The sequence below is a fragment of the Heteronotia binoei genome, chromosome 3 (assembly GCF_032191835.1).
Source record: "Heteronotia binoei isolate CCM8104 ecotype False Entrance Well chromosome 3, APGP_CSIRO_Hbin_v1, whole genome shotgun sequence".
NCBI lineage: Eukaryota > Metazoa > Chordata > Lepidosauria > Squamata > Gekkonidae > Heteronotia > Heteronotia binoei.
In genome coordinates this window covers 146,679,875-146,696,460 of record NC_083225.1, presented here as the reverse complement: position 1 = coordinate 146,696,460, position 16,586 = coordinate 146,679,875, and the positions used below count along the sequence as shown (strand labels likewise).

The 16,586-nt window shown below is 39.7% G+C and overlaps 2 protein-coding genes across 3 annotated transcripts; one reads left to right on the top strand and one right to left on the bottom strand.

The window, feature by feature from the left end:
* Positions 1–1,025: 1,025 nt before the first annotated feature.
* Positions 1,026–6,027, bottom strand: TXNL4B (thioredoxin like 4B). The gene is made up of 3 exons (XM_060234568.1): positions 5,872–6,027; positions 4,428–4,579; positions 1,026–1,441 (listed from the first exon to the last, which is right to left on the bottom strand). The coding sequence occupies exons 1-3, from the start codon at positions 6,025–6,027 to the stop codon at positions 1,276–1,278; spliced, it is 474 nt and encodes a 157-aa protein (XP_060090551.1). The 3' UTR covers positions 1,026–1,275.
* On the top strand, positions 5,974–15,990 carry TRMT10C (tRNA methyltransferase 10C, mitochondrial RNase P subunit). 2 transcript variants are annotated; one of them, XM_060234564.1, is made up of 3 exons: positions 5,974–6,369; positions 11,248–11,356; positions 13,247–15,990. In XM_060234564.1, the coding sequence occupies exon 3, from the start codon at positions 13,275–13,277 to the stop codon at positions 14,568–14,570; it is 1,296 nt and encodes a 431-aa protein (XP_060090547.1). In that variant the 5' UTR covers positions 5,974–6,369; positions 11,248–11,356; positions 13,247–13,274; the 3' UTR covers positions 14,571–15,990. The 2 variants fall into 2 exon arrangements, with proteins under 2 accessions (XP_060090547.1, XP_060090548.1); XM_060234565.1 differs by having other exon boundaries at positions 6,305–6,423.
* The last annotated feature ends 596 nt before the right edge of the window (positions 15,991–16,586 follow it).

Here is a 16,586-nt window from a genome sequence, read left to right as displayed (position 1 = left end):
GCAGGAATTTAATAATAAACTTTTATTTATACCCCGCCCTCCCCGCCTAGGCAGGCTCAGGGCGGCTAACAAGACATGGTAAAACCATGATACAGATAAACAATAGATAATATAATTAATAATTTAAACAATAAAACTAAAAACAGTATGACATTAAAATACAATGGCGTATAAGATGGCTCGGTATTACTGATCTTATCAGTTCTGTCTTAAAAGCTAGCTGGAAGAGGGCAGTTTTACAGGCCCTACGGAACTGGTTAAGATCCCGTAGGGCCCGCACCTCTTCCGGCAATTGATTCCACCATTGGGGGGCCTTTGTAGAGAACGCCTGTTCTCTGGTGGCTTTTAATTTAGTTTCTTTTGGCTCAGGGATTTCAAGATGATTTTTTGAACTTGATCGCAGCGCTCTCTGGGGAACATATGGAGAGAGGCGGTCCCTAAGGTAGGCAGGTCCTCAACCATATAGGGCTTTAAAGGTAATGACCAGCACCTTGTAACGAACCCGGTAAACAATTGGCAGCCAGTGCAATTCCCGCAGCCCAGACTGCACATGTTCCCACCGAGGCAGTCCCAGTAGCAGCCTGGCTGCTGCATTTTGCACTAGCTGCAGTTTCCGGGTTTGGTACAGGGGCAGCCCCATGTAGAGGGGTTGTATGTTAGGCCACACCCCCTGACATCACCATTGTTTTACACAGGGTTTTTTTTTTAAAGCCCAGCGGGAAATCATTTGCACATTAGACCTCACCCCCTGATGCCAAGCCAGTCAGAACTGCATTCCTGCTCAAAAAAGTCTGTAAGAAGCCAATCAAAAGTCCATAAAGAATGAGCTGCTATCACTATCTTTCTTTAGCAGAGAACCTACTATCCATTTTAATGTAAGCAAAACCAGTATTTGTCACATTTTTGAAGATTAGTTTTGTTCATAGTGATGCTCATTTGATTACTAAGAAATTCATACCAGTTAATAAGACTAATTTAATTTTAAAGAATTAGCAACATTTAAGAATGAGATTACTATGTAGAAGTAGCCTGGAAGTATTTATTTAGAACTATGTTATAATAGGTTTACTTTAGCAGACTAGGAGTAAATCTTGTAGCCTTAGTGCAAAGAGCTATCTGTGTAAACTCTTGACAAAATATCCAACTTCGAGTAGTGACCAATATGATTCTGAGGATAAGAAATCTAAATTCTTCTGATCTTGAATGTTGCAAATTAGAAGGCTTGGGCTATGCAGTCTTCTGAGGTTCCAAGTTTCGTTCATCTCCGTATAGGCATTAAATGTCCTGGTAGAGGAGGTCATATTTTGGAATATTCTTAGGATCAATTGGACTTCGGACAATGAGTTTTCCACGCATTGCTCCACGGTAAATCACTTCAATCAGATCTATGAAGTCTTGTTTTGTTTTGAAACTTCCAATGAATTTAGTATGATCAGGAGAACTATACAGGAAAGAAAGGCAAGTGACAGATTATTAATGAGCGAAGTTTACATTCTGAAATGCTTATTATTTGAAGTATGATTAATGCTTTATATTTTGCTCTTCAAAGTACTTCAAACACATAATTTTGTTGTAATCTCTATGTAACAGCTCTGTAAGTTTAGTCAGTATTATTTTCATACAAGCAAGCTCTCCCTCCTCTCCTTCCTCCCCAAGGAAGAAGCCTTAGCCAATGGAGAAAATAGAGGTTTTGCTCTGTAGTTCCTGTTAGATTAGGCAAGCCTGGCAAAGCAAGCTGTTACGCAAAAGGGTGCAAGAGAGAGAGAGAGAAGGAAGCAGAAGACAGGGGATCTGATAAGGAGCCCTGCGGGGGCCTGATTCAGTCCCTGGGCCACATGTTTGACACCCCTGCTCTTAGCCATTCCAGTCCACCAGCTCAATCAGTAATTTCTCAGCCTTTTAAGGTATTGGTATACTCCTAAGATAGTGTCCAGCCACATGCTTCTAGGAAGCACATAACACAATTGTTATCCACAAACATATTACTTCTGAATTTAGAGGGTCATTTTTGCTATCAGAGCCAATTTGGTGTAGGAAGTGGTTTAAGAGTGGAAGACTGTAATCTGGAAAACCAGGTTTGATTCTCCACTCCTCCATATGCAACCAGCTGGGTGATCCTAGTCAGTTACAGTTCTCTCAGAGCAGTTATAAAAGAGCTCTCTCAATCCCACCTACCTCACAGGGTGTCTGTTGTGGGGAGAGGAAGGGAAGATGATTGTAAGCTGCTCTGAGTCTCTAAGTGAAGGGCAGGGTATAAATCCAACTCTTCTTTTTCCTCCTCCTCCATTGGTAGATCTAACATCCTAGATTTTAACCCCTTTTTAATGCCAGTGATCATAATTAATGGCAGTAAATGCAATATGAATGTTGTGTTATGTGAAGCATTCTCTTTTGTCAGTCCTGAATCTGCTTCCCAATCAATTTAAGTGGGTTACCTCAAGCTCTAGTATTACATGAAGGGAAGAAAAATGTCTTTACTCTGTGCATAATTTCATAAATATCATGCCTCCCAGTTTTCCCTCTCCTAAATCAAAGAAAATACAAATGCGTTTCACGTACTTACATCTTTACACACTTAATTTTTAAAACTTTGTAAGGAAGTACTCTAACCCCTTCATTTGTTACCTTTTTTTGCTGCTCCAAATGCATATAGCTGCTCTTCCAGAATTATTTTTATTTAGTCAAGTTAAAGACTCAACTATTTTGAATAGAGACAAATATTAGCTTTATAATAAATCATGCCTCTCCCAATTTGAACACTATTCTTCTTTGTATTGTTTTTTTAATTAATATTTTATTGTGTACATATATCAACATGATTATACATCTAATATAAATACATTTTTATTTTTGCTTATTGTCTTCTACAAATCAAACTGAATACTAACAACAAATAAATAAACTTCTTCCTCTTTATCTTATTTCCTTTCTTTACCTGATCTCACCCGATCCCCGTACCACTTTTCCTTATTCTTGTTCTAATCCTAATTGTATTCTTTCTTTTTGTTCCAAAACTTCTTCACTTCTTTCACGTACTTAACATCTTTACACACTTAATTTTTAAAACTTTAATATATTCTCTCGTGCCTGCAAAAGAAAGCAGGGCAGGGTTACCCCCAAAACTGAGTGCTGCAGAAAAATCTCTACAGTTGGAGGTCTTGGGGGGGGGCACACCCACCACCTTCTTGCTAATCCATTGGCTTTAACAATTCAATTTCCATTTTCCATTCCCATTTACCATATCTTTGGGTAACTTCTAAATATATACATAGTCTATTAATTGCCCTCAAGAAAACATAATTTCCCAATTCAAACTCTTTCAGACTTTTGTTTAATTACACTGTCAATTAGTTCCTTGCCAGATGCCTCATTATATGCAGTAAAACTTTGATTTTCCATATTGACCACTAGATGGCCTAGCAGTAACCACCTATACTGAATTCCTTTATCAAGTAAAATTTTCGTTGTTTCTTGCATTCATTACTTCAGCTGGGATATCAGGAAATAAAAAAAAAAACTATCGTGTCTTCAAGGCACAGTCCCTGTTTTTCCTTGGCGATTTTAAAAAGATTGTTCTTCATCTGTAGTTTTTTAAATTCAACAACAGTGTCTGGGGAAACGTTGTCAGGAGCCTTTTTGGAAATTCTTGGGAAGTCTCTGCTTCTCCTTCTGTGAGAAGAATCTGACTCAGCCATCTATTTAAAGCTGTAGTAAGGTTTTCTGTCTCTCCAAAATTTACAGATATTCCACGAAGCTTGGCCTTTCTTTCTCTCAGTTTTAACTTCTGAAGTATGATCTTATTTTTGGCCCAGGACTCAAAATCCTTAAAGTCTTTCAAATCCTCTGCTGTCTTTTTTGCTGTCCGATATGCAGCTTCAGCTTTCTTATCAGTTGTTCTCAACACTGCAGTGAGTTCATCCAATTTCTTGTTAATTGGTTCGACTGACTGTTTGATAAGTCCAAGGTCTTTTTTTAATAGTCCAACCTCTCCACTAAGAAACCTTATATCGTCCTTAATTTCATTAGGACATGCAGTATCTCAGTCTGTTTGCTCAGGGATGGGTTACTTCTGCCACCATTTCCCGCTGCCAACAAAGATGTCTCCAAGTCAGAATTTTCAGATTCTTCTAAGTCAGTTTTACCCTTTCTATGAGGTCTATAGGGAGGGTTTTTAGTACCTTTCTTTGCTCTGGTCCTTACCATACTTGACTTTGATGTTCTTTCCAAACTTGGCTGTGTTATCTGGGAGTAGACGTTAAATCTTCCGCAGGAATAGCAGAAGCATAGGAGGGATGCAACCGGCCAGAAACTCAGTTACCACAAACATCCCTTCTTTGTATTGTTACAGCTTGTAGGCATCATAAAAGCTTATTTGATATAAAGCAGAGCTATCAATAGTTGAGATAAAAGCATACAAAGCAACTTACCCATAATCCACTTTCATATGCTGCCCATTGAAAAAGAAAACTGTTGATGGAATATAACTAATGTCAAAGTACTGGGTGTATACTGGCACCTTGCATACATCTACCAAGTAAACTGTAGCCATTTTACTCAAGCTATGAGCTGTTTTTGCAAGCTGAAAAAAATAAGAGGGAAAGATGCTATTAGGTCTTATATGGCAGGATAAGAAGTGGAGTCTTAAATCACTACAGCAGTTTTTAATTCACTGTTGAATTAAACCTGAAAGTGCAATACAACTGTACCTTATGAAATGGGAGGGGCAGGAAAATATGACCTGTGATCTGACTATATAAGGCTAATGGTGATGTTGCTTTGCATTGTCAAACTACTGAGCCCTGCTTGCAGAGAAGGGTGGCCTAAAATGCCAGATGAATAAATAAATAAGGCTGAGATGGTAATTGTTTGGCTTATTACACTTATGTGACACAAGCCTCTGCTCATACTATGGCAGCTGTACTAGCATAATGCCCCATTTGCCACACATAGCACCCTTTCAGTAGAAGCCTAAGCATGTTTATGTAGTACTGTGTACCTCTGATCTGAATTGAATAGCTCTCAAACAAATGCATAGGGTTGCAGTTTTTACCATTTTTTTCTGGCATATGCTAACAAGGAGTTTTGGGCATGGAGCAGGGGTCACTGGGGATGTGTGTGAGGGAGGTATTAGTGAAGTTCCTGCAATTGTGCAGGGGGTTGGACTAAATGACCCTGGAGGTCCCTTCCAATGCTTATGATCCTATCCCCCATAGATATTTTTGGCCAACACTAGAACTAGGAATGTGCAATCTTCTATCTATTGACTCTTAAGTATATCCCACTGAGGTCTTAAGTGTGCATATACTTACCACTGTATTTAAAAGTTTGTATCCCTTAATTTGGGTAGGCCAGGCTAGCCTGATCTTAGAAACTAAACAGGAGCAGCCTTAGCTAGTATTTGAATGGGAGACCTCCAAGTTATGCCAGGGCCATGACACTGAGGCAGACAATAGCAAACCACATCTGCACATCTCTTTTGAAAACTCTATGGGGTCAGCTGTGACTTGACAGCAGTTTCCACCATCACCTTCCCCAGCTTGCTTACATCAGTACAAATACTCTAAAAGTAGCAGTGATCCTTTAACTAACACCATAGCAATTTGGAATTCAGTTCACGATAACTCTTCCTTGAAAGGCAATTACGGACGAAGAATATATAAGGAGCCATAAACGACCACAGAGGGAGGGTACATAGAAACTCCTAAGGAGTGGAGAAATTAAGACCTCCACGTTACGTTTTAATATTTTTATTTCAACTGTTAAAGAAAATTATTCTCGGGAAGTGTTTAATCCTGGACACCACGACAAATAAATACGAATAACATGTAAAATATTGCACTGCTTGATCTACAGAAGCAAACACCTACTCACAATATTATCCAGTTGCAAGCAGACAAGGTCGTCATCTCTGCCAAAGCGAAGCACCAGGACTTTCTCGGCTACGCTCTTGATCGCCTCGTCCACTTCCTTTTTCCTGTTTAGTTTAGGCAACAAAAAACTCATGACGATTCGGCCTGAAAACACCATCTACCTTTCCAGCATGGCGCTCGAAGCCACAACCGCGACGCATGCGCACAAGTCCCTGAAGCCCGCAGGAAGGGAATGATCACAAAAGCTTCCCTCAAGACCCGCTTGGTAGGGTCGTTTTAGGACCTAGTGATTGGCTTAGTAGCGCTCCTATCATGCTAGTGAACGACAACGCTACTGCCCTCGACGTTATTCCGAACCAGGCGGAATTTGCCAGGTGATGCAGTCATCGCGCCGAGTTGTAATATCCGGTGAGAGCGCTGCTCCTGTTTCCGGTGGGAAGATGTTTAGGGACGGACCGGGCAAGTGTAGCGCGGAGGCGCGTTGCTTTAGTTACTTCAGGTGAGTGTTACGGTAGGGGTGGGAGAAAGAAGACAGGATTCGAATTTTGAAAAGGTAGGTTGAGAAACGTTCTGGTGCAAGATAGGACTCCCCTATCCTTGTAGTGCAGAGTCTATTTCATCAGCTGCTTGGCGTACAGCAGAACACCCCATTAGGCCATTGACCTGGATCTAGGAAAAGTTATTGCTTTGACTTCTTAAGCGGAACTGTTTTTTTGATAGTTGCAGATTTTCTGGGCTGTATGGCCATGGTCTTAGCATTCTAGAACCTGACGTTTCGCCAGCAGCTGTGACTGGCATCCTCAGAGGTACAACACAGAAGGCTAGAGTTCTCTCTGTGTCAAGGTGAGAAGAAGATGGATGTTTTTTGATAAATCCCATTTTAATGACCAACTTGATAGTCGCAGCAGGTATTCCAGTGGAGCAGGAAATGGGGCCATACAAAGAATATGGTCCCCTGCCATTAGAATGCATTTTGTTAAAGCCTACCCCCCCACTTCCTCATGTCCTAACCAGAACTAGTATGCTTGTTTCTTTAAGGAGCCATGTAATGTTGTAAGTGGCTGAGCATCAAACAAAAATTTTAAGAAAGTATGGGAGGGAGAATTTGATAGACTTTCTAACAACATTTAATGTATTCTGGAATGAGACATTATTGCCCACAAAGGTATTAATCTCTTGTCACTAATTCTCTGCACTCATTCATTCCTAGTTTAGGATGCTGCAAGCTTTTAAGAACTCTTACACCTTTACAACTTCAGTCACTAGGAGCAGAATTTATTAGCCTTGAAAGAAAAGTTGCAATAATCTCCTCTCCCCTGGTCTCTTATGGTATGGGAAAGGATGGTAAAAATACTCCTCTCATGTATTGTATCAGTCAGATTCAGAGACAGATGAGCAGCTTTCTGCTCGTGTAGACTTAAACTTCAGTATTAATCACTACAAGGTATTTGGATTATAGCACTAGACTGCATGAGTTATAGAACTAGGCAAGCAGGACCTGTTCATCTGCCTTCACAGTCTTCTGCTATTGTTGAGGAGCAGAAACCCCATTTGTTTTTCCCCTCTCCCCTTTTAAAATACACAACAGCATCTAATGTAAATTAACAATCTTAATGTTTTCAAGTGAAAAAAGTGAGGGGAAGGGGGAAATACTGGCCACAAAGACTGTACATTTGCAGTAAAACATGTTTATGCTGATTTTATCCAAAGGATCATCGTGGCAAATAACATGACAACAGGCAAAAATATGTTTAAATAAATAAAGCTACCAGTTATATAGCCTAATTGAGAATTCTTAACAATTGTCAGACTGTTTCTCAGCATACAAAACATCCATGTTACTATCTTGTCCCGTTGATTTTTATTTATTTCACTATATGAGAGTGCTTCCTGACTTTTATTCTTTCAGAAGGCCATTCTATATCCTTACATGTTGAATAATCATATACAGCACTTTTTAGTTACTTGTTTTTTCTTTATAAATGGGTAGTTAGATTTGTAAAAAAAAAAAATTAACACTAGAGACAGATAATCCTAGAGGTGGAAGGGACATCTAGGGTCATCTAGTCCTCCACAATTCAGGAAATTCACAAATACCTCCACCACCACACCCCACACACACATTCCCCTGCTCCATGCCCAGAAGATAGCAAAAAGCTTCCAGGATCCCTGGTAAAACTGGCCTGGAGAAAAATTGCTGACTGATCCCAAAGTGGTGATCCGCATTTCCCTGGGTGTATAAGAAAGAGCCACAAGAACTAAGCCCTGATGCAACTCTTCCTGCCCTCCTCATGATCTCCCCAAGTTCACAGAATCAGCATTGCTGTTGGATGACCATCTAGCCTCTATTTGAAAACCTTCAAAGAAGGAGAGCCCAGCACCTCCCAAGGAACCCTGTTCTGCTGAGAAACTGCTCTGTCAGGAAGTTCTTCCTAATGTTTAGCTGAAAACTTTTCTGATTTAATTTTAATCCTTTGGTTCTCATCTGACCTTTGGGGCAACAGAAAACAATTCCACACCATCCTCTATATGACAGTCGTTTCAGTACTTGAAAATGGTTATCAGATCACCTCTCAGTTGTGTGCTCTCCAATCTAAACATACCAAGCTCCTCCAACCTTTCCTCATGGGACTTAGTCTCCAGACCCCTCACCATCTTCATTGTCCTCCTTTGGACACATTCCAGGTTGTCTGTATCCTTTTTAAATTGTGGTGCCAAAAACTGAACACAATACTGTAGGTGAATTCTAACTAGAGAAGTCACAAGGCCTACAATGGGAGAAGTCTAACTGGTGGTGGTAGAAAATGCTGTCAAGTCACAGCTGGCCCTTGTCAACTCTGCAGGGTCCCCAAGGCAACCCTGCCACTGCCTGCCTTCCTTCCCACCATGACCCTGGTATTCCACAGAGGTCTTCCATCCAAACGCTAGCCAAGGTTGAATCAGCCCAGCCTCTGAGATCTGATAATATTGGGCTAGCCTGGGCTATCCAAGTCAGAGGAAGGCTTTTCAGTGTGCTTTACTCTGACTTTTCTAATGGCAAAAAGGGGACGATGACAAGCAGGCAGATGTCACAACTACCAATCCCTTCAACTGTCACTGAAAGCAATGAAGCCAGTCTTGAACCCAGGATAAAAAGTACCCAAAATTGCCTGCAAACCCAAAACAGGAGCACTGTTTAACAGCACAGGGTTGGAAACTTCCTCCTTCCACCCACGTCTGCCCTTCAGTTCTACAATGAAGACCAAATAACACCAAAACCTGATTTTCTGTGTGTTTACTCTAAAGCAAACACCAATTCAGGAGGATTTCCTTTCAATTATGAGATCTTCAGGTGCACAGAGAAATGGAGAGGGGGGAAACTATCTGATGATTCCTCATCGGTCATCCATTTGAAACCTCTAAGTGCCAAAGTAGAAATTATAGAAATAATAGGAGCGAAATAATGTTAGCAGCACCCTGACCTGGACAGCCCATCTCACCAGATCTCAGAATCCAAGCAGGATTGGCCCCAGTCTGCACATGGACAGGAGACAACCAAGGGTTGTCATGTAGAGGCAGGCAATGGCAAATCACCTCCAAACGTCTCTTTCCCTGAAAACCCCACAGGGCTACCATAAGTCAGCCCCCCCCAAAAAAGGTTCCCTGCTACTTTATCCTAAATATATTGTATTTTTTTTTTGCATGTGATCATCTTTGATCATAGAGCTTCACAGAAGCAATACCAATCTAGATTTCAGCCATGTCAGAAGATGGAGGGGTGGGGAGCAAAGGGATGAAGGTAAAGATAAAGGTAAAGTTGATATCTGCTTGGGCTTTGTTTTGATTAGGAATGGAACCTGAGGGCAAAAGGCAGAGGGAGGATTGGTAGGAAGAAAGAGAGGCACAGAAGGAAAGAGTTCCAAGTCTAAATAACAGCAGAGGGCATGAGGAGTCCAAATAGAAGCCTTTTGATGGCTAGAAGAAATCAGGGTGCTGCTGTGGAAGAGCTTCCTGTTTGTATGCAGAAGGTCCCAGGTTCAGTTCCTAGCATCTCCTTTAAAAAGCCCCAGGCAGTTTGTCATGGGGAAACACCATTGCTTGATAGATTCAGGTGGGTAGCTGGGTTGGTCTGAAGCAGCAGAACAGAGTATGAGTCCAGTGACACCTTTATTTGTATCTGAAGAAGTGCTGTTGCACATGAAAGCTTATACCTTGAATAAAACTTTGTTCGTCTTAAAGATGCCACTGGACCCAAACTTATGTCTTCTTGAGACCTTAGAGGGCTGCTGTCAGTCTGAGTAGACAATATTGACATTGATGGACTGATGGTTTGATTCAGTATACGACAGCTTCATTTGTGTTCAACTCAGGGAATGATTGCCATGGACAAAAAATCTTTTAAAAACTTGATGCTCTAAAGCAGTTGAGAGTTTTAAAAGTTTATACCAGGATACATACAGAGTCAAGATCTACACTCAGCCTCCAAGCAAGCTGGAAACAGTTTCCACCAGAAAAAGCCAGCCGTACCAATGAACAGATTAGCAATAGCCTACCTGTAGCACAGAAACTGTTTCTGTATTCCAGCTTGGCATTTCCTCTTCCCCATCAAAGAAAAATCAACAGCATCAGCATTCAGTTGACCGTCTTTCAAAAAGCAAAAATTTTGAGGGCATATTGAAAGATTCACTGTATATAGTGGTGGAAAAATTTATTCAACACGATGCAAATTTTGAGGTGAAAGAGAGTCAGTTCCACAATCTGTCATAATTCAGCATGGAATTCAGAACAAAGTTTTCTTTTTTAAGAATGGCACTCACTACTTCTGAATTGTATCTTCATACAAATCAGAAATGGCAGTGTAGTCCTTAAGTTTTAAAAGTAAGTTTGCAGTAATGCCAATTTGGTTCCATCCATTTATAGAGAAAAAGAAATTACTAAAGAATGCATCATGTAACTATTCAGTAAAAGTAAGGAAGCAAAGCAGTTTCATAAAGCACATAGGCGGGAATAAAGAAGATTATGTGATGTGAGAGCATTTTCTCACAATGAGTTAGTTGAATTGAAAAGGTTTTTTTGTTAAGGGTTAACTATGATGGGTAGCTGTTGTGTAGTTTTGAGAGCCATTTTTTATGATAGTGTTTATCTGATATTTCCAAATGTTCTGTTGTAATAAAACCATAATTGAAACCATATAGAACTATTTTAAATGCCATTCCCCCCCCCCATGGAATCACACCTTTCAAAGCAAAGTTAATATACCTTTCAGCACTCTACCTGAATAAGTAAATAAGAGAGAATACAAATATTCTTTACATTATTTCTTTTTGATCTTTGGTTTTATCTTGTATAACTTGAAGCACATTACCTGTCTTCCAAATTTACTTGATTTTTGCTTCAGGCTTTGGAAGTGGATTATTGCTGCATTGCTGTTGTGAGTTGATGCCTGCAAAGGAGAAGGCGGTACCATACTGACTGATCTGTGCTCTGGTCATTAAAAAAACGATCAGGTATGCAAAGGCTTATCATGGTAATAGGCTAAAGAATTGTGATGTCTGTCTTCAGATTTCTGTGCTGGGTTTTCATTCCCTTCCCTGCAAAATTCCTTATCAATATCTTTAAAGTATCGTACTATCTCGCCCATTACAATCTGAATCTTTATTTTATTTATTTTCATTTATAGTGTGCATTTCTCATGTCAATAAGCTGATTACAAAATACGATATAATTTGAATGATGGTAACATTTGAATGTAACATCTACACAATGTCAAAAGACCGTAATAAATAACTACAGTCTACAACAGTGTAATGCAGTGGAATTGGGATTATATAACTGGAGTTAAATAACTGGACCTGGCTCACCCACATAGAGTGCATTACAGTATTCTCAAGATAACTACAGTGTGAATCTGCATTACCTCCAACTTGTCTGGATTAAGTTTCAGCTTGTTTACCCTTAGCTATTCAACTATAATAGGTATTGGTTTAGAGACCATACAATTTTTAAAAAGAAATGTAGAGCTGGGTGTCATCAGCATATTGTTTGCACCCCATGCCAAATCCACAGATGATTTCTCACAAGGGCTTCATATAGCTATTTAATAACAAGAGATCATGTAGTAAAACCACCAGTGCCGTTTCTATCCTATAGCCAGGCATGAAACCAGACTGAATGGAGTCTAGGGCAGATGATTTATCTATTAATGCCTGAAGTTGCTCTGCAACCACTTTTACCTATTATTTTGCTCAGGAAGGGCAGATTAGAGATAGGGCAATAATTGGCCATGATATTTCTTTGGCAATGTTTTGTTAAGTAATGGACAAATGACTGCCTGTTTTAAGGCACTTAAGCAGCCCCATGGTGCAGAGTGGTAAAGCAGCAATACTGCAGTACTGTGGTCTGAACTCTCTGCTCATGACCTGAGTTCAATTCCGGTGGAAGCTGGATTCAGGTAGCTGGCCCAAGGTTGACTCAGCCTTCCATCCTTCTGAGGTCGGTAAAATGAGTACCCAGATTTCTGGGGGGAAAGTGTAAAAGACTGGGGAAGGCAATGGCAAACCACCCCGTAAAAAGTCTGCCGTGAAAACATTGTGAAAGCAGTGTCATCCCAGAGTCGGAAACGACTGGTGCTTGCACAGGGGACCTTTCCTTTCCTTTAAGGCACAATTAAATGTACCCTCAGTCAGGGATTGATTTATGATGGACTCATTGATGTGATGTTTACGTGTGTTTATATTCGGAATAGCTAAGTGTGTAATGCACAAGTGGTGGCTTCTACAGATTTCAGCATCTTGACTATCACAGTAATGAGCTTGTAGTGATCTATAAAGGCTGTTGGGGTTTGTCTCAGCTGTATTATCACCATTGTCCAAACAGAAAGTATTTGAGAGACTTTCTCAACAAAGAGCTTTACAGAAGCATCATAGCTTATTGCCACAGCTTTCTTACAGCCCATAACCCACCCTGAGCCTGCAGTGCAGGAAAGTATGGGCTAGAAAGCCGATTAAATAAATACAACAGCCTCCTTAGCCGCCTAAAGTATTCTTGCTTTCTTACAGTTTCACCATTCTTCATTGAGGTATTGCAAGGCTTGAATATGTACTTTAACTGGCAATCTGTATTCAGGGGGGTATATCATAATATTTTAAGATAAGCTTAGAAGCAGTTTCACTATTAGAATCATAGTGTTGAGGAGATCTACAGGGTCATCTAATCCATCCTCTTGCACAATGCAAGAAATTAACAATTACATCCCTCCACATCCCCAGTGACCCCTGATACATGCCCAGAAGATGGCAAAAACTCTCCAGGATTCCTGACCAAACCAACCTGGAGAAAATTATTTCCTGACCCTTGCATCTGCTAACTTGCAATTATTTTTCTATATGTGATTGCAGGTGATTGTTGGATACCACAGTTCCAAAAATGAACATTTTCAACAAGCATCTGTTTAATGTTAGAAGACTTGTTTTCCCTTTAGCTGTACAAGATGGGATAAAAAGATTATTTTTTATAAAGCCTTGCAAGCTAACTACTTGCAGAACGTTTGTTTGGTCTCCTTGGCTGAGTAAAGATTCCTCATCATCCAGCACTGAAAAATTAGATTTGGATGGATGGAAACATGTTGTGCGGTCTGTTTCACAAGAAGAAACTGGTGAGAAAATATCAGAGAACGATGGTGACTCTAGCTTAGCAGCTACTAGAGAACTTATTGAGATGTGGAGACTGTTGGGTAAAGCTGTTCCGGGACATATAAGTGAAGAACAATTCAAAATCTTAATGGAATGTCCTTCTAAGACTTCAAAAAGGAAGTATTTAACATTCCTGGCTAAAAAGGAAGCTACAAAGAGAGCTGAGAAAGAAAAGCGTGAAAAACAAAAGCAAATAAGAGAGGAAGAGATACAAAAAGCTAAGGAAAATAATAATGGTGAAGCAAAGAATACATTTTTGATGAAGTTTTGGTCCAGGTCAGAGGATACTGTATTCCACTGGCGGGCTGCTCAGTCTATGATCTTTGGTCAGCCACTGGTGTATGATATGACCTATGAAAACTATATGTCACACAAAGAAATGGAAAATGCAGTGAAACAGATGATGGAAGCTGAAGGAATCAATCGTAAAGCTGTAGATCCATTTCACTTGCATTATTGTAATCTCAATGTGGATGGTCCTTATTATAAATTGTTTCTCAGACGCTATGGAGAAGCATGGGATAAGTTGTTTGTGACAATGACAAAACAGAGTTATGTTGAAGTCTTCCCACAAGATCAGCTTGTCTACTTAACTGCTGATTCTCCTAATGTAATGGAAAGGTTTGAGCATGATAAAATCTATATAATTGGATCTCTAGTTGACAAGTCAATACAGAAAGGAGTCTCCCTTGCCCAAGCAAAACGGCTGAAATTGGCAACAGCGCGGCTTCCTTTGGATGAATACTTGCACTGGGAAGAAGGTGCTAAAAACCTTACTCTAGACCAAATGATGCAAATCTTAATGAGTTTGAAGGACACTGGGGATTGGATGAAAGCTTTTCAATTTGTACCAAGAAGAAAACATTCAGGTTTTGTAAGCCCTTCCTTTTATTCAAAGCTTCAGCTTGCAACTCAAAAGAAAATGAGGGTATCTGAAAAAACAGCTGGACAAGAAAAGGCAAGCAGCCAGTATGCAAAGAACTCCATCAGGCAGCAAATCCAGAGGAAGTGGTGGGAAGATGTGTCTTAATATATTGTTCACCAGAGTTGTGAGTTGCAGATATTTCTAATTGAACTTGAATGTGGTAATGTTCACCTTAGTACTTTAAAAAATGATGGGCAAATCCATCCTTGTACTTAACTTGAAAAACAATATTTTATGTGACCCAGCTGAACCCTTGAAGAAGTCCTAGGGTTTCTGCAGTTGCTCAGAAAGGATGGTCACAACAGCCCCCATGCCACAAACAAATGCCTGTCCCCACTGCCTTACTTACCTTGCTCCTTCCCAGTTTCAGCAATAGTCCTTACCTTTGTGAGTAACCAGCAACCAGGGATTGTAATCCCAGTTCCAGTATTCCTGGTTATCATTTCCTATTAGAATGGATTGAAATTATAGTTTGAATTGGGAGGCCAAGTGAATTATAAGGTGAAAAAAACAATAGTTCTCTTAAAAATTGGCAAGCAGTGACAGCTGAGAAGATCAGAATTGCAAGAATATATCCTGTCTTTAAATGTTGGCTGTTTTTTGTCTTTTACACATATACACAGAGTCAGTTTCTCAGGAAGTGCGGATAGTAGACCCAGTTTTGAATTAAGCACTGATTTAAAGATCTCTGATCGTGACTTGAAAATGGACTGAGAATTTCTGAATTAAGTTGCATTATAAGCATCTGCCCCCATCTGAAGTTTTGCAAGCATTTGAAACATCTCCAGTGTTTCTTATTTGCATTGAAATAAGTGGGATTGTTTTAATCATGTTCTTTAATACATTTATTAAAATCAATGATATTTGTGCCTGGTAGCAACAAAGAATTTCTCTAATAGTCCAGACTCTTAATATCAAAATGTGACAATGTAAGCAAAGACTGCCAAAATTGAGACATCCTATTCCTACTAGGAGAGGGTAAAAGGCATAATGAATATTGTCTTAAAAAGTTACCTATAACAGGGGTGGCCAACAGTTGCTCTCCAGATTTTTTTTGCCTACAACTCCTATCAGCCCCAGCCAGCATGGCCAATGGCTGGGGCTGATAGGAGTTGTAGGCAAAAAAAACATTTGGAGAGCTACCGTTGGCCATCCCTGACCTATAAGATGAAGTCAGAAAAGAATTGTGCCAAGAGATGTAGTTTTCATGGTTTGAAAAAGGGTCATAGGGTATTATACCTGAAGTCTCTTAGAAATTCTAGCCTCAGCAATGCCCATTTGATTTTTTTTCCTTGCTTGTGCTGTATTACAGGTGGAAAGCAAATGATAACTCATCTTTACTGCAGATGTTACAGTGGTTACAATTAACTGTGGCTGCTTCAAACAGTTGTTGGGCAAGAAACTTCAGAGTACGTTTTTTTCAAGTAAATTACAAATAGACTGATAAAGGAATTATATAAATGTAAATATTGTGAGAGCTGTCTTGATACTGACATTGTGGAAAATAAATACTGATTTTGTTAAATCTGGGTTTATTGTTGTTTCCTTCTGCAGCTAAAAGACAATACTTAAGTATAACTTAACTCAAAATGAAAATTAGTCATTTTTAAGTTGCATGGGCATGTGAACTTTGAAAAGGAAACATTAAAAATCTCATGATTTGGGGGCTTTACAGAAATATTCTGAATTCCATGTAAAATAAGATATTAACTGGTTATAAACATCTTCGTTTTCCCTAGTGTTTGAATAGAATCATTCTTTGTAGGATATGTACTATTTATTCTTGGATGCTTCAAGTTGCACCTCTGCTTAGTTGGAAGAAAATACATCGTTCTCTGTGGAATTTTTGTCTTGAGTAAATATATTTAGGAATGTGCTATACTTATCTGATAAATTATCTAGTCTGGCACAAATTTTTTATCAAGTTCAGATAAAAGGTCAAATGAGCTTTGTTTAATATTCTTGCAAAAGGGGAAGATTTTAGTATAAATCACCTGATTTTTTTGGGGGGGGGGGTGGCAGCTGAGGAGTGTGATGCAATGGAATTTCTGAGGGAGTACACCTCCCAATAGCCTCCTATTGTCCTTTCATTTTCCTGAGGGGAGGTGGGAGAGGAGAGAA